Source organism: Pan troglodytes, chromosome 1 (genome assembly GCF_028858775.2).
Source record: "Pan troglodytes isolate AG18354 chromosome 1, NHGRI_mPanTro3-v2.0_pri, whole genome shotgun sequence".
NCBI lineage: Eukaryota > Metazoa > Chordata > Mammalia > Primates > Hominidae > Pan > Pan troglodytes.
In genome coordinates this window covers 5,813,867-5,833,332 of record NC_072398.2, presented here as the reverse complement: position 1 = coordinate 5,833,332, position 19,466 = coordinate 5,813,867, and the positions used below count along the sequence as shown (strand labels likewise).

The 19,466-nt window shown below is 37.2% G+C and overlaps 1 protein-coding gene and 1 non-coding gene across 35 annotated transcripts in view; both read left to right on the top strand.

Moving 5' to 3' along the window:
• Window positions 1-19,466, top strand: part of SDCCAG8 (SHH signaling and ciliogenesis regulator SDCCAG8) — a 262,440-nt gene that overhangs the window by 79,439 nt on the left and 163,535 nt on the right. For all 34 annotated transcript variants that reach the window (XR_010156597.1, XR_010156602.1, XR_010156600.1 and 31 more), the window contains 2 exons: window positions 5,833-5,967; window positions 9,006-9,122. Coding sequence is in view for 30 of the 34 variants with exons in the window: in XM_054674794.2 (XP_054530769.1) it covers window positions 5,833-5,967; window positions 9,006-9,122 (252 nt within the window). In the remaining 4 variants the exon portion in view is untranslated. The remainder of the gene's footprint in view (window positions 1-5,832; window positions 5,968-9,005; window positions 9,123-19,466) is intronic.
• Window positions 10,979-11,037, top strand: MIR4677 (microRNA mir-4677). Its single transcript, NR_162088.1, has one exon. It is a non-coding gene; the product is annotated as a microRNA mir-4677 (primary transcript).

Here is a 19,466-nt window from a genome sequence, read left to right as displayed (position 1 = left end):
GGAATGAATTACAAGGAAAAGAAGAAAGTCCCTATGCCATTGGGAAGTTATGGCTAAAATGCTGAGAGTTCAGAGGATCAGAACTGATTGCAAGAGATCATGGAAGGCTTTGGGGAAAAAATGGCATTTTAGTTGAGCTTCCAAGAATAGATGGGGTTTAGAAACGCAGAGTATGGGGGAAGGAACGCCACCTGTAACCAATATGAATAAGACATGGAAGGGAGATGAAGTTGCGAACTGAGTGTTGTGTGAGAGAGAATGATATCAATAGCAAACACCAGCTATTGTTCACACCTAGGAAATTTGTATTTTTTGGTTGTTTGCTGGAAACCATTTGCCTTGCTGAGTAGTTCTACTGTGTAGAAGTATGTTGATGAGAATTCCTGATAAGAAAGGAAAAACGAAGGCTGAAGTGTGCCTGGTAGTATTCCAGGTGCCTTCATATGTAACAGAACCTCTCTTTTACTGACAGTTGTTTCATGAATAAAGGTGGTGACAGAAATGCAGCACATTTTTTATGTATCATTTATTTATTTATTTATTTTTAACTTTTAGATTCAAGGGAGTACATGTGCAGGTTTTTTACTTGTGTATATTGCATGATGCTGAGGTTTGGTTTACAAATTATCTTGTCACCCGCTACATAAGCATAGTACCCAATAGTTAGTTTTTCAACCCCTACCCCACTCCCTCCCTCTCCTCTCTAGTCATCCCCAGTTTCTGTTGTTGCTATCTTTATATCCGTGAGTACCTAATACTTAGCTCCCACTTGTAAGTGAGAACATGCAGTATTGGATTTTCTGTTCCTGCGTTAATTCACTTAGGACTACGGCCTCCAGTTGCGTCCATGTTCCTGCCAAAGACCTGATTCCATTCTTTTTTATGGCTGCATAGTATTCAGTGGTGTATATGTACCACATTTTCTTTATCCAGTCCATTCTTGATGGGCACCTAGGTTGACTCCATGTCTTTGCTATTGTGAATGGTGCTACAATGAACATGTGAGTACATGTGTCTTTTTGGTAAGACAATTTGTTTTCTGTTGAATATATATCCAGTAATGGGATTGCTGGTAGAATGGTAGGTTCTAAGTTATTTGAGAAATTTCCAAACTGCTTTCCACTGTGGCTGAACTAATGTACATTCCACCAACAGAGCAGAAGTGTCCTTTTCTCTGCATGGTCTGTTGTTTTTTGACTTTTGAATAACAGCCATTTTGACTGGTGTGAAATGGGATCTCACTGTGGTTTTGATTTGCATTTCTATCATGATTAGTGTTTTAGTCTGTTCTCGCACTGCTATAAAGAAATACCTGAAACTGGGTGATTTATAAAGAAAAGTGGTTTAATTGGCTCACGGTTCTGCAGGCTGAACGGGAAGAATGGCTGGGGAGGCCTCAGGAAACTTTCAGTCATGGTGGAAGGGAAGCAGGCGTGTCTTCTGTGGTTGGAGCAAGAGGAAGAGAGAGCAGGGGGAGGCGCTACACACTTTTAAACAGCCAGATCTTGTAAGAACTCACTATCATGAGAACAGCCAGGGGAAACCGCCCCGACGATCCAATCACCTCCCACGAGCCCCCCCTCCAACATCGGGGATTACAGTGTGATGTGAGAGTTGGGCGGGGGCAGAAGTCCAAACCATATCATTCATGAGTGATCTTGAGCACTTTTTCATGTTTGTTGGCCATTTGTATGTCTTCTTTTGAGAAGTGTCTGTTCATGTCTTTTGTTCATTTTTTAATGGGGTTGTTTTCTGCTTGTTCAATTGTTTACTTTCTTTATAGATTCTGGATATTAGGCCTTTGTCTGATACATAATTTGTGGGTACTTTCTCCCATTCTGTAGGTTGTCTGTTTACTCTGTTGACAGTTTCTTTTGCTGTACAGAAGCTCTTTGGTGTAATTAGGTCACACTTGTCAATTGGTGGGTTTTGTTGCAATTGCTTTTGAGAACTTAGTCATAAATTCTTTCCCAAGGGCCATGTAGGAAACACCCAGAATGGTGTTTCCTAGGTTTTCAGCTAGGATTTTTATAGTTTGATATCTTACATTTAAATCTTCAATTCATCTAGGGTCAATTTTTGTGTATGGTAAAGGGTAAAAGCCCAGTTTCATTCTTCTGCATATGGCTAGCCAGCTATCCTAGCACCATTTATTGAATAGGGAATCCTTTCCCCGTTGCACATTTTTGTCAAGTTTGTCAAAGATCAGATGGCTGTATGTGTGTGGCTTTATTTCTGGGTCTCTATTCAATACAATACATTTCTGAGCTGGAGTCATTGAAGCTGATTTTGTCCCTAGTAAGCCCTGGCTGACATTTGATCTCAAGATCCTGCTCTAAATAAAGATGTATGAAGAGCTCACAGTGGTCCTAGCACTGAGGTCCCAGCTCTCACCAGGAAATGGCAGAAAGTGGTTTTGGAGTAAAAGGATTTAGAGTTGAATCCAGCTTGACCTTTCTGTGACCTTGAACGATTCACTTAACCTCTCTAAGTTTCAGAGGAGTAAATAATGTTAATAATACATCAAGAATTGATAGGATTAAGTGAGATAATGTTTAGAAAATATCTAATATAATGTCTGACTTACTGAGGGCATTTAATAAATTTTAGCTTGTGGCTGTTTTAGAGAAAGAGAGAATGAGCCTTATTGGATAGATTTCTTGGCCCTTCATGTTAGTAAAAGCAGACAGACTTTTACATAAAGCCCAGCTTTACCTTTTACTTATTAGTTTGAATGAACTTGGGCAAGTTACTTAGTTTTCTGAATCTCATTTTTTCAAATGAAAATTAATTCTGTATAATTCCTTCTCTAGGGGATTTAATTATTTATTTATTAGAGACAGGGTCTCACTGTGTCACATAGGCTGGAGTGCAGTGGTGTGATCATAGCTCATCGTATCCTCAAACTACTTGGCTCAAGCAATCCCCCTGCCTCAGCCTCCTAAGCAGCTAGGACTACAGGCATGTGCCACCTTGCCTGGCTAACTAAAAAAAAAAATTGTAGAATTGGGGTCTCATTTTGTTGCCCAGGCTGGTCTTGAACTCCTGGCTGTCCTCCTGCCTCAGCCTCCAAAAGCAGTAGGATTCCAAGCATGAGCCACAGTGCCCGGCCTTTCTAAGGGGATTTAAAGAGAGAATGCATATCACACTGCCTGGCCCAAGAACATAATGACTGACCAGTTAATCATACCATTGTAAGTGCCAGGTAGTTAAAGTTAGTGCTAGAACAAGAATCTCTGCTTTCCTAACTGTAGGAATACTTGTGAAACATATAGATTTTCTTTCTTTCTATGTTTTTTTTAATTCCTCCCTTACTTTTCTTTTTTTTTAAAAAAAATTCCATTTGTGTGGGAAGCTGTAGGAGAACAGATGCCTTCTACCTAGACAGGTTTGAATCATTCCCCATCAACAGTACTTGCTGTGAGTTTGTGTGTTATCTTCAATAATGGTCCTTGGTGTTGCACTGAGCACTCAGCTTTGTTAGTTCATTCAGTCATTGATCATTTATTTATTGAGCACCCCCTGAGGTCCACACGTTTTCTCAGTTGCTTTCCTTGACAGTATCCATTGTTAAAATCCTTAATTCTTATATCTCTTGCATAGGGAGTACAGCTTCATACCAGGTTCAGTACACTAGGGACTGCTCTGCAGAAATTTCTATCAGCCTCTCCCAACCTGGGTGTCCTTGTCTCTTCCTTGCCCCTGTCAAAGTTTAAAGGACTTACCTGATGTCAACGTCCTGGACATCCAGCAGTGTTGCAGCTGTGTCTGTGTTACTTCTGGCTCTGCAACAGATGTGGATGGAGAAGCTCCTGCCGTGTAATTTTGACTTCCAGATGGTGGGTGTGGGGAAAAAGAAGGTGTGACAACAGGAGGGGAGACCTCAGAAAGTGGGCGACAGGAGGTAGCAGACAGGTAGTGGGCAAAGGAAGGAAATGATGGGTGGCAGAGGGAGGAATCCTAAGGAAGGGGAGAGATTTGTGACATGCCTTAGAAGAGAAATGGACTAGAATTTATAATTAGCAAAATAAATGTCAGTATATTTACTTCAAAAACCATACAATGTTAAGATGTTTACCATCAGTTATATATGTCCACATAAATAAGTAAAATATGATTTTTAGTAGCTGGTAATTAAAGTTTGTTCCTGTCATATGGTTCCAGAAAAGCTATAATTACACATTCATAATATATATGCTGATGAACTCGAAATTTTAAATTGAAATGAAATTGATATTTTTGATTTGTTATATTTAACTTCTTTTCAACCTTAGTTTTATATTGTAATGTGCCCAAGAATATTTTTTAGTTTGTTATTAGTAAAGCTAATTGTATGTGAAAATTAGATTTGTAGACAATCCTTGGATGATAGGGACGTGTAAACAACCATAAGTCAAATATAAAATTCTCCACTACCTTCAGAAAAGTTAATTAATATATCTGCCTAAATTATTTTCATAGGGTCAACTTTAACTAGTTCTGTAGTTCAAAGGCAGACACCTATCTTCGTTTTATTGATGTCAGTTTCTTAATTTACTAAAACTTTGGTTCAATGTTGATTTTTATCATAGAATTTTAGCAATTGATTTAAGTTATAAAACTGAATTCACACCCATGTCAGCATACAATGGTAAGTTTCAAGCATCATTATTTAAAATGTGTCACCAGTTCTTGTTTTAACAGATAAAAATTGATAGGTATTCCTATATGTTCTGCTGCTTCTACATTTTAAAAACTGCCAGTACAGTATGACATTAAGAGCCTAGAAGAGTGACTTCCTGGAAAAGAACAAAACATAATTGGAAACCAAAAACTATAAATGATAAATCTAAGATCTAGAAAGCATTTCTAATCTTGAGAAGAAAAACTGAGAACCTAATATCCATAGAGTCCATTGGAAAGCCATTTATTCTAAGTATTTATTCATTCATCAAATATTTGGTACCTCTTGAGGAACTTCTACTCTAATGAGGAAACAGACAACTAAAAACAGTGGGATGAGTACTGTGGTTGAGGTGCACAGAGGTTGTGGTGTGATGGAGGTATATATACTGAGATTGTAGGAGCACATGCCATAGTGATATTCAAAATATTAATCTTTACAGTGTGGGAAACAGTGAGAGTGGACACAGGCTACAAACAACAGGCATGACTGTCCCAGTGCACACAAGCTGAATATCAACCCTGAACGTGGGAAGGGTCACCTATTTTGTGCTGGGAACTGGAGTCAAGGAAGACTTCCTAGAGGAGAGGAGATAATGGCTGAGCTGAAACCTACAGGAGAAATGAGGGAGAACTAGATAATAGGGGGGCGATTGGGGTTTTACCGACAAAGGGCACTGCACAGAGCCTCTTCTTTGTTGGTTTGCGGGAAGGGTAGTGGGAGCCATAGCAGACCAGCTGCTCTCTCTAAAGAACTTCCTCCTTAACTCTCCCCATCAGTCCTTTTATACCTTCCATGTGGAAGAAGGGTTTAAGAGTTGTATGCTTCTGTATCTCCTCTGAATTTATTTATGGCACTCTGTTTCATAACTTAATTGGGTGTTTGATAACTGTCACTTTAGGGTTTCAACCAAAACCTTGATTTTATCATCTCGTTATACATTTTTCAAAATGAGGTTAGAGATCAGGGGAATTAATAGGAGAGAAGTACATATTTCAGTTCACTGGGCATAGGTGAATAGAGGAAGGAGAAAAATGAACATACCCAATCCACAGAGAAATGGCTCACAGAGCCCAGTGACTATGCTGAGACACTATTAATTCAAGAAAGTTTTAGTATTTGATTTGTCAAATAACATTATTGTTTAGGACTTTTATTTTCCCTTACAGATGTTGATCTTGTCTCAGAATATTGCCCAACTGGAGGCCCAGGTGGAAAAGGTTACAAAGGAAAAGATTTCAGCTATTAATCAACTAGAGGAAATTCAAAGCCAACTGGCTTCTCGGGAAATGGATGTCACAAAGGTACAGAAAGAGATTTTAGTGTAATCGTTACTTACGGAAATATTTTCTTTGAAAAATGTTTTCCTAATGTACAAAACTCTTTCTGTTATCAGGAGGAAGTTTGGAGTAGAAAAGTTTTGTGATTTCAAGAATAATAAAAGGCCACCTAATGGTTACTCAGCAAACATTCAGTTACTGTATGCAGCCCCTCAGTGGGTATTGCATGTGCAAGGATGAATTAGACACCAATCATGGCCTTGAAGAGCTTAAGGGTTAAGTGGCAGAGACAGACTTACAAATAAATAAGAGTTATATTACTTTAATTATTGAATATTTGATAAACCTCATTTTTCTAAATTAATTAAGAGTGCCTTGTTTTTGCCGTAGATAGCGTAAGGTTGGTGTTTACAATAATTGCCAAAGACATATATTGACAACTTAAAAGGTGTGCTTGACATAAAAAATCTTCCACTTCCTTTTCCTTTTCAGACTTGGTCATTAAAATAAAGATTCTAATACTACATGATCTTATTGGTGCTTAAATTTATACTTTAAAATACTACATTGTCTGTGCTATGGGCATCACTGGTTCGTGAATCAAGAACTAAAATGTTTAATCGTCTTTACTGGCAATGATTAAGATACATATTGTAAGAAATACTAAAAGTCCATCTAGATTTCAATAGTTAATTGCTTTAAAACTAAGAAACTAATAAAATCAATTTATTTTTTACCACTAAATACACAGATAATTTGCTTAAAATACTCTTTGCATATTACCTTTTATTCCTCAATGGATTTTCCTAAATTTTGACATATTTGTAATGCCATTGTTGCTCAATAATTCAGTAATTAAAATTAATTTTAACATGTATTAGGAAAAGGAGCCATTTTACCCTTTTTCTTGAGTTTCTATAATTCTCCATTTGCTTTTAAAAATTCCTATTAGCTAATGTAGAAGTTTAAGAAGCTCAAATTTTTGTGTGGAGATAGGGTGGAAGTGAAGGAATTAGTTCAGAAGGATGGGATTACTTAACCTAGATTTATAGGTGAAAGCTATGATAAGACAGTTTTCAGTTAATAGAGAGGCAGCTTTCTGTTGAAATCAGTACAGCAGAGAGAGAGTTCTCTGTCTCAAGAACTAGCTGAAAGGACATATGCATCAGAAGAGCGATTAGACTAAATCGCCTTGAAGTTGCTTCCAACGTGGAGATAACATAGTTCTGGTTCAATTTAATGTGTTAATTTATTTGAAATAGAATTTGAGTGCTGTGGATAAACATAGCAAATGCTGAACTGAAAGTAGTAAAGCAGGGAACCGTAGGAGTAAAATGAAGGGATAAAATAATTTTAAATAAGACCTGATGCTTAAACAGTCTTTACATAACCAGTTTGTATTGGTGTTGGGTTTCAAACATCATGGTTGTATAATTATTATCTTCTGATGTTATCAATTCGGGGTTTTATTCCATTTTATTCATAGACATAAATAGTAATAGTGAACAATTGAGAAAGAAAATAACGTATGGCTCCTCATTTTTTTCCTGTCACTCTGAATTTGTAATTTTTATTTAGGTTTAAAATTAATAGTTTTTATAAATTTATAATTTTTGAAATGGGAAGAATAAACTCTCTCACATTGAAGGCATTTGAACTTCCAGTAGAATTTTTAATAACTTCATTATTGTTCTAGCTTTCTGAGGGCTACTAGGGAGAAGCCTGTTGACTTTTTCTTCTGTCTTGTCACTATAGCTTTTAAACATAGATTAATTTATTTTTAAAATTACTTTTAAGGTTCTGTTTTGTTTGTTTGGAGACAGGATCTTGTTGTATTGTGCAGGCTGGAGTGCAGTAGCTATTCACAGACACTACCACAGTACACTGCAGTCCTGAGCTCCTGGGCTGAAGCCATCCTTCTGCCTCAGCCTCCAGAGGAACTGAGACTACAGGCATGCGCTACCATACCCAGCTTAAATGCATATAGGTTTTATACCTTAGTCTATTCTAATACCTCAGTAATGATGAAACTGATTTCTAAAGTTTCCAAAATCATTATTTTTGGAGAAATACCAAATACTTGAAAAGTTCCAAGAAAGCATAACTGTGAGATAATATATTAAGAGCCATATATTTGTAAATTAGAAGCCAACTTAGCTGACTTGTACATTAATTGAACTTTCTATAGGTTCTCAGTTCTCTCAAAAGGCCCATAATTTGCTTGTTTAGATTTATCTGCTAATTACACTTTTCAAATATATTTCCATTTCTGTAGCAGTCCTAGATTCGAAAAAATAAATAAAACAAAGTTCTTAGTGTTAAGTATAGAGGATGATACACAACACTTTTAAGATACTACGTGTGTTCATTATTGATGCCGTATTACAATTATTTCATTTAAATGCATATTTTCCTTTTATATTGAATGTTACAGTCATAAGTGCATAGTGTGCTTAGTTCCAGTCTATGGCTTTTGCCAGAAAATCTTCCTTAACTTGAATACCTCGTATTATGTATGATAAGATGACATCTGCAAACCTTGCAGTCAATACTAGATATTACAGACCTAGATATCAATAGTATATCTATCAGCAGACAAAAATTCCTTTATACATTTCCTTTTAAAGAGCATAACTGATGAAGTCTTTAAAAGAAAACTTTGTAATATAGAGTGAATATTTAACTGTATCAATGTGAATGAATAATAACATAGCTTAACATTTTAACTACTGACTTTACCTATTTAAAGGTTAAATGATAGTGCATTTTGGTTGATAATATGCAATTGAAACTGTTACATAAAATAATCTTGGGCACGTTACTTAAATTCCTTAGTTATGCATTTATTTATCTGTAATTTCAAGTTATTAGAATCAATAATCCCTGGTGTTGCTTCTGAATCTTAACAAGCTACGTTGAATAGTCTAATAGAAAATGGCATTCTTAGAAAAGTTTTGTTGTATTTTATCTATATGACCTCTAGGGGGCACCAGAAGATCTAATTGCAGGCATTGCCTGGTAGATTCCAGCAGGTAATCATCCAGTTTTTTACAATCTAACAGGTGTGTGGAGAAATGCGCTATCAGCTGAATAAAACCAACATGGAGAAGGATGAGGCAGAAAAGGAGCACAGAGAGTTCAGAGCAAAAACTAACAGGGATCTTGAAATTAAAGATCAGGTAAGAGAGGACACAGCATAATTGCAGCAATTATAGATATGAGTAACATTCTTTCTCAAGTTGATGTTGTTTTATTCCTAATTTATTTATTTGTATTGTTTCTAACTAATGGGATGATCCAGTTTACACTGTTAGGAAAATTTCTTTTATAGTTGCCTAAAATTATCACCTTTCACATGAAATGGTGAGAATACAACAGCATGCATATAAAATTCCAATCTGACAGGTCATAAATATACATTTGGATATGTGTATCTATTACTTACAAAAGTAAAAAGAAATGTTCTAATGCACAGTTTGAACCTAAAATATACATACATAAAGTTCTTGAAAGATGCCAACTTGAATCCAATTTTAAATGAAAAAGTTTAAAATTCGTAAGATGAGATGAGTTGATATGTAAATATGTCAATCAAATTGATTGTTGGCAGAGTGAAACCAGTTTTAACTAAGATAACCATGAATACGTTTGTTCATGAAGCCTAAATACAGTGACATTAGAAATGTTAGTGGATAAAAGCTGCGTACTTTAATTTCAGTTTGAACAGATGTTTTATGTTATATCTTTATTGAGATGAAGTAGATAACTCCAATTTTAGTTGACAACATGGATAAAGTTTTTAGAGAGGCAGTTCTAATAGGCTGACTTTTGATTTTCTATTTTAATGTTACAGTACAGGACCTTGAAGGTTTTCATTCTTTGTATTCAATGAAAGCAGGTTGTTTATTCAATTAAAATAGTAAGACTGGGTTCTTAGTGTCAATATTTTAAAATAATTGTTTTAGAATTTAGAAGTAGGTCACTCCAAATAAGTTTTTTTCAAATATGTTTCTAGTTCGAGGTTTTTCATCATATTTTCCAACATATTTTCTCTTTTGAGCCAATGAAGTCTTTACAACAAATGATGCAAAGACAATTGGGAAAAGTATTGAAAATGAAAGTGATAATGAAGATTAGAACAAAAAGCTTTTCAAGTCATAACTGAAATCCTTAGTACTAAATTAAAATCCTGGCAACCAAAGTAAAATTCTGCTTTTGTACCACTATATTTGATGTTGTAATGGGTTTTACATTTTCAGAAGACTTTTAATTATTAACATGTGCAAATAATGAAACATTTTATTTCATCCAGTTGGGGGCGTGCCTGATAGTGGAATGGAAAATGCTTTCTGTCAGGGACTGAAGGCCTAGGTCTACTAAGTTTATCACAGATAACTTTTCTTTCCTGATATATTGTAATTTTTAAAAAAGGAATCAATATATTGGCATACTTTTGGCCTTTCGTATTACTCTACAGCATTCTGACAGCATAATATTTTGGACTAACTGCAAAAATACATCAGGAAAGAGTCTCAGTTATTTAAAATTCCATTATAATTTTCTAGAGGAAAAAAGATCAGGGACAATAGGAGTATAATATCACTTGTAAAGGAATAACTTGTTTAGAAGCATTTGCAATATTAGAAGTATTTGCAGTATTAAATCTCATTTTAATTAATCCGTGATGGTATGGAGGCTAAAGCTGCAGGATTTACAAGGAGCAGTTTTCATTTGTAAACGTTTTCTGATAATAGTGAAACAATAGTAGTTTTCATAATGACGTTTAGTGGTATGTTTTTAGATAGAGATGTGCCTTTTTAGGAGGTCACAGCTTTAGGAATAAAACCTCTGAACAGTTACAAGATGTTTGTGATGTGTTGTGAAGTGATGTGCTTGTTACCATTTTTTTTTCCCAGACGGAATGTGAGGAAATCTTATAGGTACTCTTTTTAACTGTTTTGTATTGAACAGACAGTTTCAGAAAAGAAGTCGTGGTGTCTCATTCCATGGATGATTTGGAGTAGCAAAGCAGCAATTGTTCTTTGGTCTTTCAGCCATGACCTGACCTTCTGTCTGTGAGACCAAAGAACTACTTTGCTTGGCCACCATCTGCACTCAAGAGAGAAATTTACATTTAACTTTTAAAAGCGGGGCATGTTGAGCATTTATCTGAAATACCTACAATAATATAAAGTAGATTAAATGTTTAAGTGTTGTGTATCTTACAATTCAGCATCACAAGCAGGCTATCTGTAGGTTTGCAAACAAGGTGTTCTTCATAATACAGTCATTTTATTCATATTTTAGTTCATCTGACCACTTGATACATTTTTAAAGTGGGTGGGAAACTGTGAGATTGGAATGTGTGAGAACAAGAGCTTTTTTGATGTATACAAAATAGGGCAAATGGTTGACCACCAAAATAATTTTCCTTGTGACCTGAGCCTTGGCTCTGGCATAATTAGAAGGAAAGGTTAGGAGAGTAACAATGGCAGTCGCTTCCACCCACTTTCTTCTTTTCTTCTTTATATTGTGTCAGGAACCGATGGGCGGATTATCCTTCCCATCAACTCCTTTGTATCTCTTCAGCTTAGAGAATTCCTGTCAGCCTCAGAGGATGCTTCTTGCACCAGAAAAAGAGGCATTTGGTATGGAGGAGAATGTGAAATATGCTCTTTGATTTTTATGAGAAATTTTTTTAGGCAATGGTTATACACACACACACACACACACACACACACACTCGATCAGGGGAATTTAAAAACATGTATGAGGGTATAGGGAATATTGTAGTGAGTCCTCACATTTCCATCACCTACACTCATCATTTTGCCAGTCCTCCTCCTCAGTCCTATTCCATCTATCTCACTTTTTTCTCTCTACTTCTGTCCTCATCGTCACCTTCATCTTCTTTGTCATGTTTTTTCTGCTCCACCTTCTCATCTTCATCTTTTTCTATCTTCTTCCTCTACCTCTTTTTCTTCTTTTGCAGAAGGATTTTAAATGGATCTCAGACCTTATGTTATTTTACTCATAAATACCCATGTGGATCTACGAAGGATATTTTTACATACTATGTCATTATCATACCTAACAATGTTAACAATACTTCTTTAATATCAAATAACACCCAGCCTATATTCACATTTCTTTGTCTCAAAAATGTTTATTTTACAGTTGGTTTATTCAAATTAGGAGAACAAGTATGTTTTTGTATGTCCAATTTTCTGGTGTTACCCTTTTTAATAGGAAATAAACAGAACTCTTAGTAAAATTTCATCTTTCTTTGTTGTTGTCTGTTAAATTTTGTACATAATGTTTTGATTGTGCTTTATTTTTATAAAATGCCTCATTGTCATTCTAAAGAGGTATAAATTAATCCTACAGCAAAGTATGTGAAGGAAATGGCTACCACGCAGCATTCCTGATAATCATATCCCAAAAGGAGCTTCCTTGCATCCGAAACCCCAAATTCAGCATTAATTTCACAGCCTTGTATTTAAGATTTGGACATGTTGCAGGAGGCCCTAACATGACAAGGATGAGCTGACCTGAAATGAGTGATGCAGAAATAGAGTTTTTTTGTCAACTTCCCTTTTGGTAAATTAATCTGAGAAGACGATTCTTTATAGCCGCTAACCTTTGGTTAGGGCCCAGTGCAAAGTGAAAATACAGGACCCTTTTGTTCAGAAAGCAGGAAAGAAGTGATATTAAAAAGAACTAAAATATAAAACATTTTCCTTTCTTCTTCAGTCTCTCTCTCCTTGCCCCTCCTCCCTCACCAACCCAGGCTGGACATGCATTTTTTTTTTTTTTTTTTTTTTTAGGACGGAGTCTCCCTCTGTCGCCCAGGCTGGAGTGCAGTGGCGCGATCTCGGCTCACTGCAAGCTCCGCCTCCCGGGTTCATGCCATTCTCCCGCCTCAGCCTCCCGAGTAGCTGGGACCACAGGCGCCCACGACCACACCCGGCTAATTTTTTTTTTTTTTTTTTTTTTGTATTTTTAGTAGAGACGGGGTTTCGCCGTGTTAGCCAGGATGGTCTCGATCTCCTGACCTCGTGATCCGCCGGCCTTGGCCTCCCAAAGTGCTGGGATTACAGGCGTGAGCCACCGCGCCCGGCCTGGGGCGGGAATTCTTACCTCCCTGTCCAGCTCTAAGATGGCAGGAATGGGCACACTTGACTCAATCCTCTCTAAACACACATTCAGGGTTCTGCCAGGGGCAAAAGACACAGGAGAACACACACCTCCCCCAGTGACATACGCACCTCCCCCAGTGCCCTGGTCCCACCCTAGGTGGAGGGACCCACCCCAGCAGCAGGGCAGGGCGGGATAGAGGAAGCTGGAGAGGAGTATATTTCTGAGAACTGCCTAGGGCTGCAGTGAGGCAGTGGAAAGATGAGACCACATATAGGAGTTCAGTCTCCATTGTTCCATCAGAGTACACCTACAAAACACAATTCTAGCCGGGCGCGGTGGCTCACGCCTGTAATCCCAGCGCTTTGGGAGGCCGAGGTGGCGGATCACCTGAGGTCGGGAGTTTGAGACCAGCCTGACCAACATGGAGAAACCCCGTCTCTACTAAAAATACAAAAAAAAATTAGCGGGGCATGATGGCACATGCCTGTAATCCCAGCTACTCAGGAGGGTGAGGCAGGAGAATTGCTTGATCCCGGGAGGCGGACGTGGTGGTGAGCCGAGATCGCGCCACTGCACTCCAGCCTGGGCAACAAGAGCGAAACCCTGTCTTGGATAAAAACAAAACAAACAAAACAAAACAAAAAAACACAATTCTAAGATACAATTGCTAATAATTTCAAGACATTGACCACAGAGTATTAAACTGCAAGTGTAAGGGCCCTTCTGAACAGCACATGTGTGACTGCACTGATCACGTGCCCAAGAAACTGCCATGACCAGGGGGATGGGCAAATGGAGATTTTGCATACGAATATATGTGTATATATCCCCACTCACATATACAGACACATATGCATATTCAATATGCTAATGTGCCCAGTATTCATAAAAAAGTGTTAGCCAACTACAGCTCATAGGTCAAATCTGGCCTGCTGTCTATGTTACAAATAAAGTTTTATTAGAACTCAGCCATACCTACTCATATATGTATCACCTATTGCTACTTCCTGCAACAACAGCAGAGTTGAGGAGTTGTGGTAGAGACCATATAGCCCACAAAGCCTAAAATATTTACTGTCTGACCCTTTACAGAAAAAGTTGCCAATCCCTACTTTGAGTATAGAAATACAACTGTATTTTTTAAGTTTCCTCTGACTTACTAGGATGCTGAGCTTTGAGTTTGAAGACCCATGTATCTTAAATAATAACAATGGTTTTAGAGTATTTTGCAGTATAACAAATGTGCCACATCTTTAGTCTCTTAAATATCTAATGGCATTACTCAGCGAGTGTATCACTGATAATCATGGCATTTTCTTATTAGTGGCACATGACTTACTAGTGGCTTGGATGGGAGTGTAAATACCGTATGATTTTATATTTACAATTTTGTTTTTAGGTTGGTTCCAATTTTATTTTTCAGAGATAAGAAGGCTGATATAGAAAGCGTCTTTTTTTTTTTTTTTTTTAACCGGTATTGTATAAATTATAATTTTGGAGTCGTGGCTACTATTGAGTAGAAAACATCAAGTTTGAAATGACTTTAATGGAGCAATCAAAGCAAATATTTAGGGTGGGGTATCTCTGCAAAAGAAATAGATCTGAAAATTTTGGCTGGAAAAATGAAGGCAAAAAAGGATTTGAGGGTTGCTCATATCTACAGCAGTGATTCAGCACTTGGACACTGACATTAAGGATGGAGTGTAAGGACACAGGAATTATCGCCTAAATTCAGTTGAATTAACTAGACTGTTGGAAGAAGTGCATCTATATTGTGTGGCTTTGTGTAAGGAGAAGAAGGCCTGCCTACAAGCCCTAAAAGTCAGTCCTTTTTTCTTTCTTTTTTTTTTTTTTGAGACGGAGTCTCATACTGTCGCCCAGGCTGGAGTGCAGTGGTGCAATCTCGGTTCACTGCAACCTCTGCCTCCCAGGTTCTAGCAATTCTCCTGCCTCAGCCTCCCAAGTAGCTGGGACTATGGGAGCACGCCACCACGACCAGCTATTTTGTTGTTGTTGTTGTTTTTTAGTAGGGACAGGGTTTTACCGTGTTGCCCAGGTTGGTCTTGAACTCCTGAGCTCAGGCAATCCACCTGCCTCGGCCTCCCAAAGTGCTGGGATTACAGACGTGAGCCACTGCGCCCGGCCTATGTCAGTCCTTTTTAAAGTTAGAGAAATATAAAAGCAGTAAAGAAAAGTTGAAGAATTGTACCTTTTACTTAGAGAAGACTTCAACATTGCTTCACATCTTCAAGGATTTGACAAATTATTTCAAGGAAAAAGTTAAACACCTGATTTGAGTCTTCAATATGGACAGAACAAGAACAAAGGGATTTAACTACAGCAACTACAAATCACAATAGCCTGAAACAAGAATTTTCTGACAGTAAGAAGATTGAAATTGCTGCAACAGGCCATGGAACCTTTTCCCTGGAAGTTTTAGTTTTAAATAGTAGCAGCAATATGATTTACCTGAAGACCCAGCTCATGGACCTCTGAGGTCCAGTCTTCTATTTGATTCTGGAAGCGTCCTAGAAAGACATCGTTGTATCTTTTAAAAGTGGGTAACAGCAGTGTTAGTCTTTTCTACTTGAAACCTAGCACTTACAGATTAAAGTAAAATCCTGTTCCGTTCTATTCTCTGCTTTGTGTCTTTAAAGCTGTGTACTCTTTTTCAGAAGGTTTTTGGGGAATATGCTAAGATAATGGATGACTTCTCAAGAGCCAGACTTCAGAAACTTATCCAACTACCACCTGCAGTCTCACTTCTCCCTCTACAAAATGACTGGGAGAGGGGCCATTTGGGCCTGCCTTTGGTACATGTAATCACTCGGTCCTGGTGATGACAGAGTTGCTCTCCAGTATTCTTCACACCCTCTTTCAGTCTGTAGACTTAGCACATTCTTGTCCCTGCTCCCTACGAAGACAACAGCAGTTCCAGAGGGCTTGGCTTACCCAGACCAGTATGCTAGACACTGTGGGGGTAATAACTAGGAGACCCAGGTCCTACCCTTAGGGAGTTTATATTCTAGTTGAGGAGTCAGAGTACACATTCGAACATGCCTTAAGAATACTTGCAAAGCAGCATATCGACAAGTGCAAATTAATGTAGTGTGAACTTCATGCTGGCTACAGCCCATGAGAGGGAGAATCTGGTTCCATGTGTGTGATGCAATAAAGCTTTTTTATAGCATCTTCTCTAAGTATGCCCTAAAGCATTGTTCAGCATACTTAGAGAAATTTGTGTTCTTATCGCAGCCTAACCAAGAATTCTGAGAAAATTCTTCAGCCTAACATATGTCTAATAAATCAGCCTCTTTTGTTCTTGTCCTGGATGATGCTTGAATGGGACAAGTAGAATTTATTGGATTATACAAATAATTTAGAATATGTTCATTTAATAAAAGTCTAAGTTATTGATTGAACTTATTTTTCAAAAACGCTGTGCCAGATTACTTTCTTCATCTAAAATCATCATGTTGGTAAAATCACAAAATTAGCAGTAAAAAAATATAATTCAATTTTTCTGCATAAAGAAGCAGTTCCAAATCAATCCAGCGAATAATACCGAGTTGGAGATCATTGGGGCATTTAGCATTTAGTCACGTTGTTAATGATTTAGGCAGTTGTTTTCTGAGGCAGGGTATGTATACCTCATTCATAGAAACACTGACTTTTCAATTAACATGCTCAAAAAAGAATCTATTAATTTCTGCTTGTTATTTGATTTTCCAACAAAGATGATAATGCTATTTAACATAATAATTTATTTTACAAAATCAAATGTATAAGCAGAGACAACACATCTGAAAATAGCAATTTAGGTATATTTAGAAGATAAGAGTACAAATAGGAAGTAAAACAAGCTTTCTTAGAAATAATATGCCTTATAGGAGAAACATTAAGAAATAAATGTTTGCCTTTGGATGGGAATAGAAAACTGTAAACTGGACTCTAAGAATATTCCTGTGTGCCCTGAAGAAATATAATGTTTGCTATATTTTCAGTTTCAGTGGATGACATGTATTTTGGTTCTTTGAACATTTTTTTGCATGCTTGTTTTGACTGTAAAAGTTGACTTACCAGCCAACTGCCAACTTGCAAAGTGCCTTCTCAGGTACCAACTCTGCAGTTCTGGTAGCTACCAGGTAGTGACAGTTCTTTAAATGTGTCCATGCAGCCCAACAAGCTGAGAGACATTAGACATAAGACAACTACATATGCTTTCTTTTTGTTTATAGTCCAGAAATATTAGTAACTATATCCAATATAAATATCACTAATTACTACATATGCATACATTTAAAAAAATTTATTGTATAAACATAAGCACGTTAACAGAAGCCAGTAATTCCATCACCCAACAGTGCAAATTGTTTTTATTTTTCTGTTTTACCTTCCACTTTTTGCACATATGCATCTATAATATTTGCAAATATAAATAGATTCTAGTTTTGGTTTTTGCTTTTTTCATTTAACATTATCTTAAGCATTTTTTCTGTGTTGCTTCTTATTCTTCATAGTGATCACTTTACTGTGGCCATTTACATATACCTGTAAGGGAAAATGATAGTAAGTTAGATTTTGAGAATAGCCACTATGACAGATTTAGAGCGCTTTTGCCCTAAACTTCATATGTTGCTTTAATTCAATAACCATATATTATGTGCACTCTACTTAGCTATAATCAATTTCTGTCAGAAAGGAGTATGTAAACCAGGTATGCCAATAAATATATGTCAAAGAGAACATAGTAACTATCAGCAAAATGCAAAAGGCATGGGAATTTGGGAGGGGAAAGGTAACATCCTTGCAGGATGGTTAGAATGTTGCCTAGGGCCAGCCGTGGTGGCTCATGCCTGTAATCCCAGCACTTTAGGAGGCTGAGGCAAGCAGATCACTTGAGGTCAGGAGTTCGAGGCCAGCCTGGCCAATGTGGTAAAAACGTGCATCTACTAAAAATACAAAAATTAGCCGGGTGTGGTGGCGCGTGCCTGTAATCCCAGCTACTCGGGAGACTGAGGCAGGAGAATTGCCTGAACCCAGGAAGCGGAGGTTGCAGTGAGCTGGGATTGTGCCACTGCACTCCAGCCTGGGCAGCAGAGCAAGATTCCATCTCAAAAAAAAAAAGAATGTTGCCCAGCACGGATAGAAGAAGAAATTTATTTGGTTAGAAGGTTCAACATGGCAGCTTGAGTGAAGGAATGGGGGTGAGAAAGGAGGGTGCATCCAAGAACATATGTGTCTTTTGATTCCATAGCATTTTTGTATAACTGACCTCCATATTTCAAGTGCCACTTCTCTGTTGTAATAGATTGCTCATAGAAAATGGGTTTTAGTAACACTCAGAATCCCAATATAATTGTCTCCTTGTAATATACTGTATGCCCTGCAGTCAGGCACAGAAGTCATGGTATCGTTTGGGAATGTATGCATATGTATTTCATTTGCTTTGTAGTAGTTTTTATGTAATGGAAAAATTTTAAGATTTTTCAAATTTCAGATAACATAAATAAAATGTCATTTTATTTACAGTGTTAGAGTCATATAGGATTGTTTTCCTAGAAATAAAGAATTGACAATTATCTTGATTTGTGGAGGATTAGCACATGACTGTTGATGAAAGGTGAAACACAGATCATATAGGGTACTACTTTACTTAAGGACCATGAGTACAAAGACATGACTTTCTGATTTAGCTTTTCCAACTGATTTCCTGAGCAAACCTCTCGGAGCCTCAGTTTATTTCCCAGTGAAGTGAGAAGCTTGGACAAGTGGTAGCAAAAGTTTTCTCTAGCTCTAAATTCTTACATTTCTAGAAACACAGGAAGTATTTCTTTGCCCCTCTTAATTGTGAATTAAATATTCATAAAATCAACAGAAATTGCATGGAGCCTCAAGTTTTATTCTGTATTTTCCAGTTATTCACTTTCACTTTATAAACATGACACTTTTGTTAAGATTTTAAAAATGAATTTTGACTGTCATCTGCAATTTTAGACATTTTCGTTATGATTGGTAATAGAACAATAAAATGTCTAGCCTTGTAAAGAGTTAAGTTTACTTACAAGACAGACATCATCTAATTTACAACAAGGATTAAAGCCCCACTCTGAATTAAAATTTCTACTGGAAAGATTTGAGGCACTGGCAAACTGTCAAAGGTAGTATTGTGCGAGAGTAGCCAGCTTTTGCAAGACCTGTGAAAGTAAATCTCTTCGGCCAGAGTTTCTTAGGTGTGTGAACTTATGATGATCAGGAATACATTGGTGGATTCCCACTAGAGAAATGCACCATTAATAGTTAATGCTTTCACTTTCTGTTTTCACTTGTTGCCCTCATAAATGCAAGCATGGGATGAAAAGCTGTGGTAGTTCTGGACACAG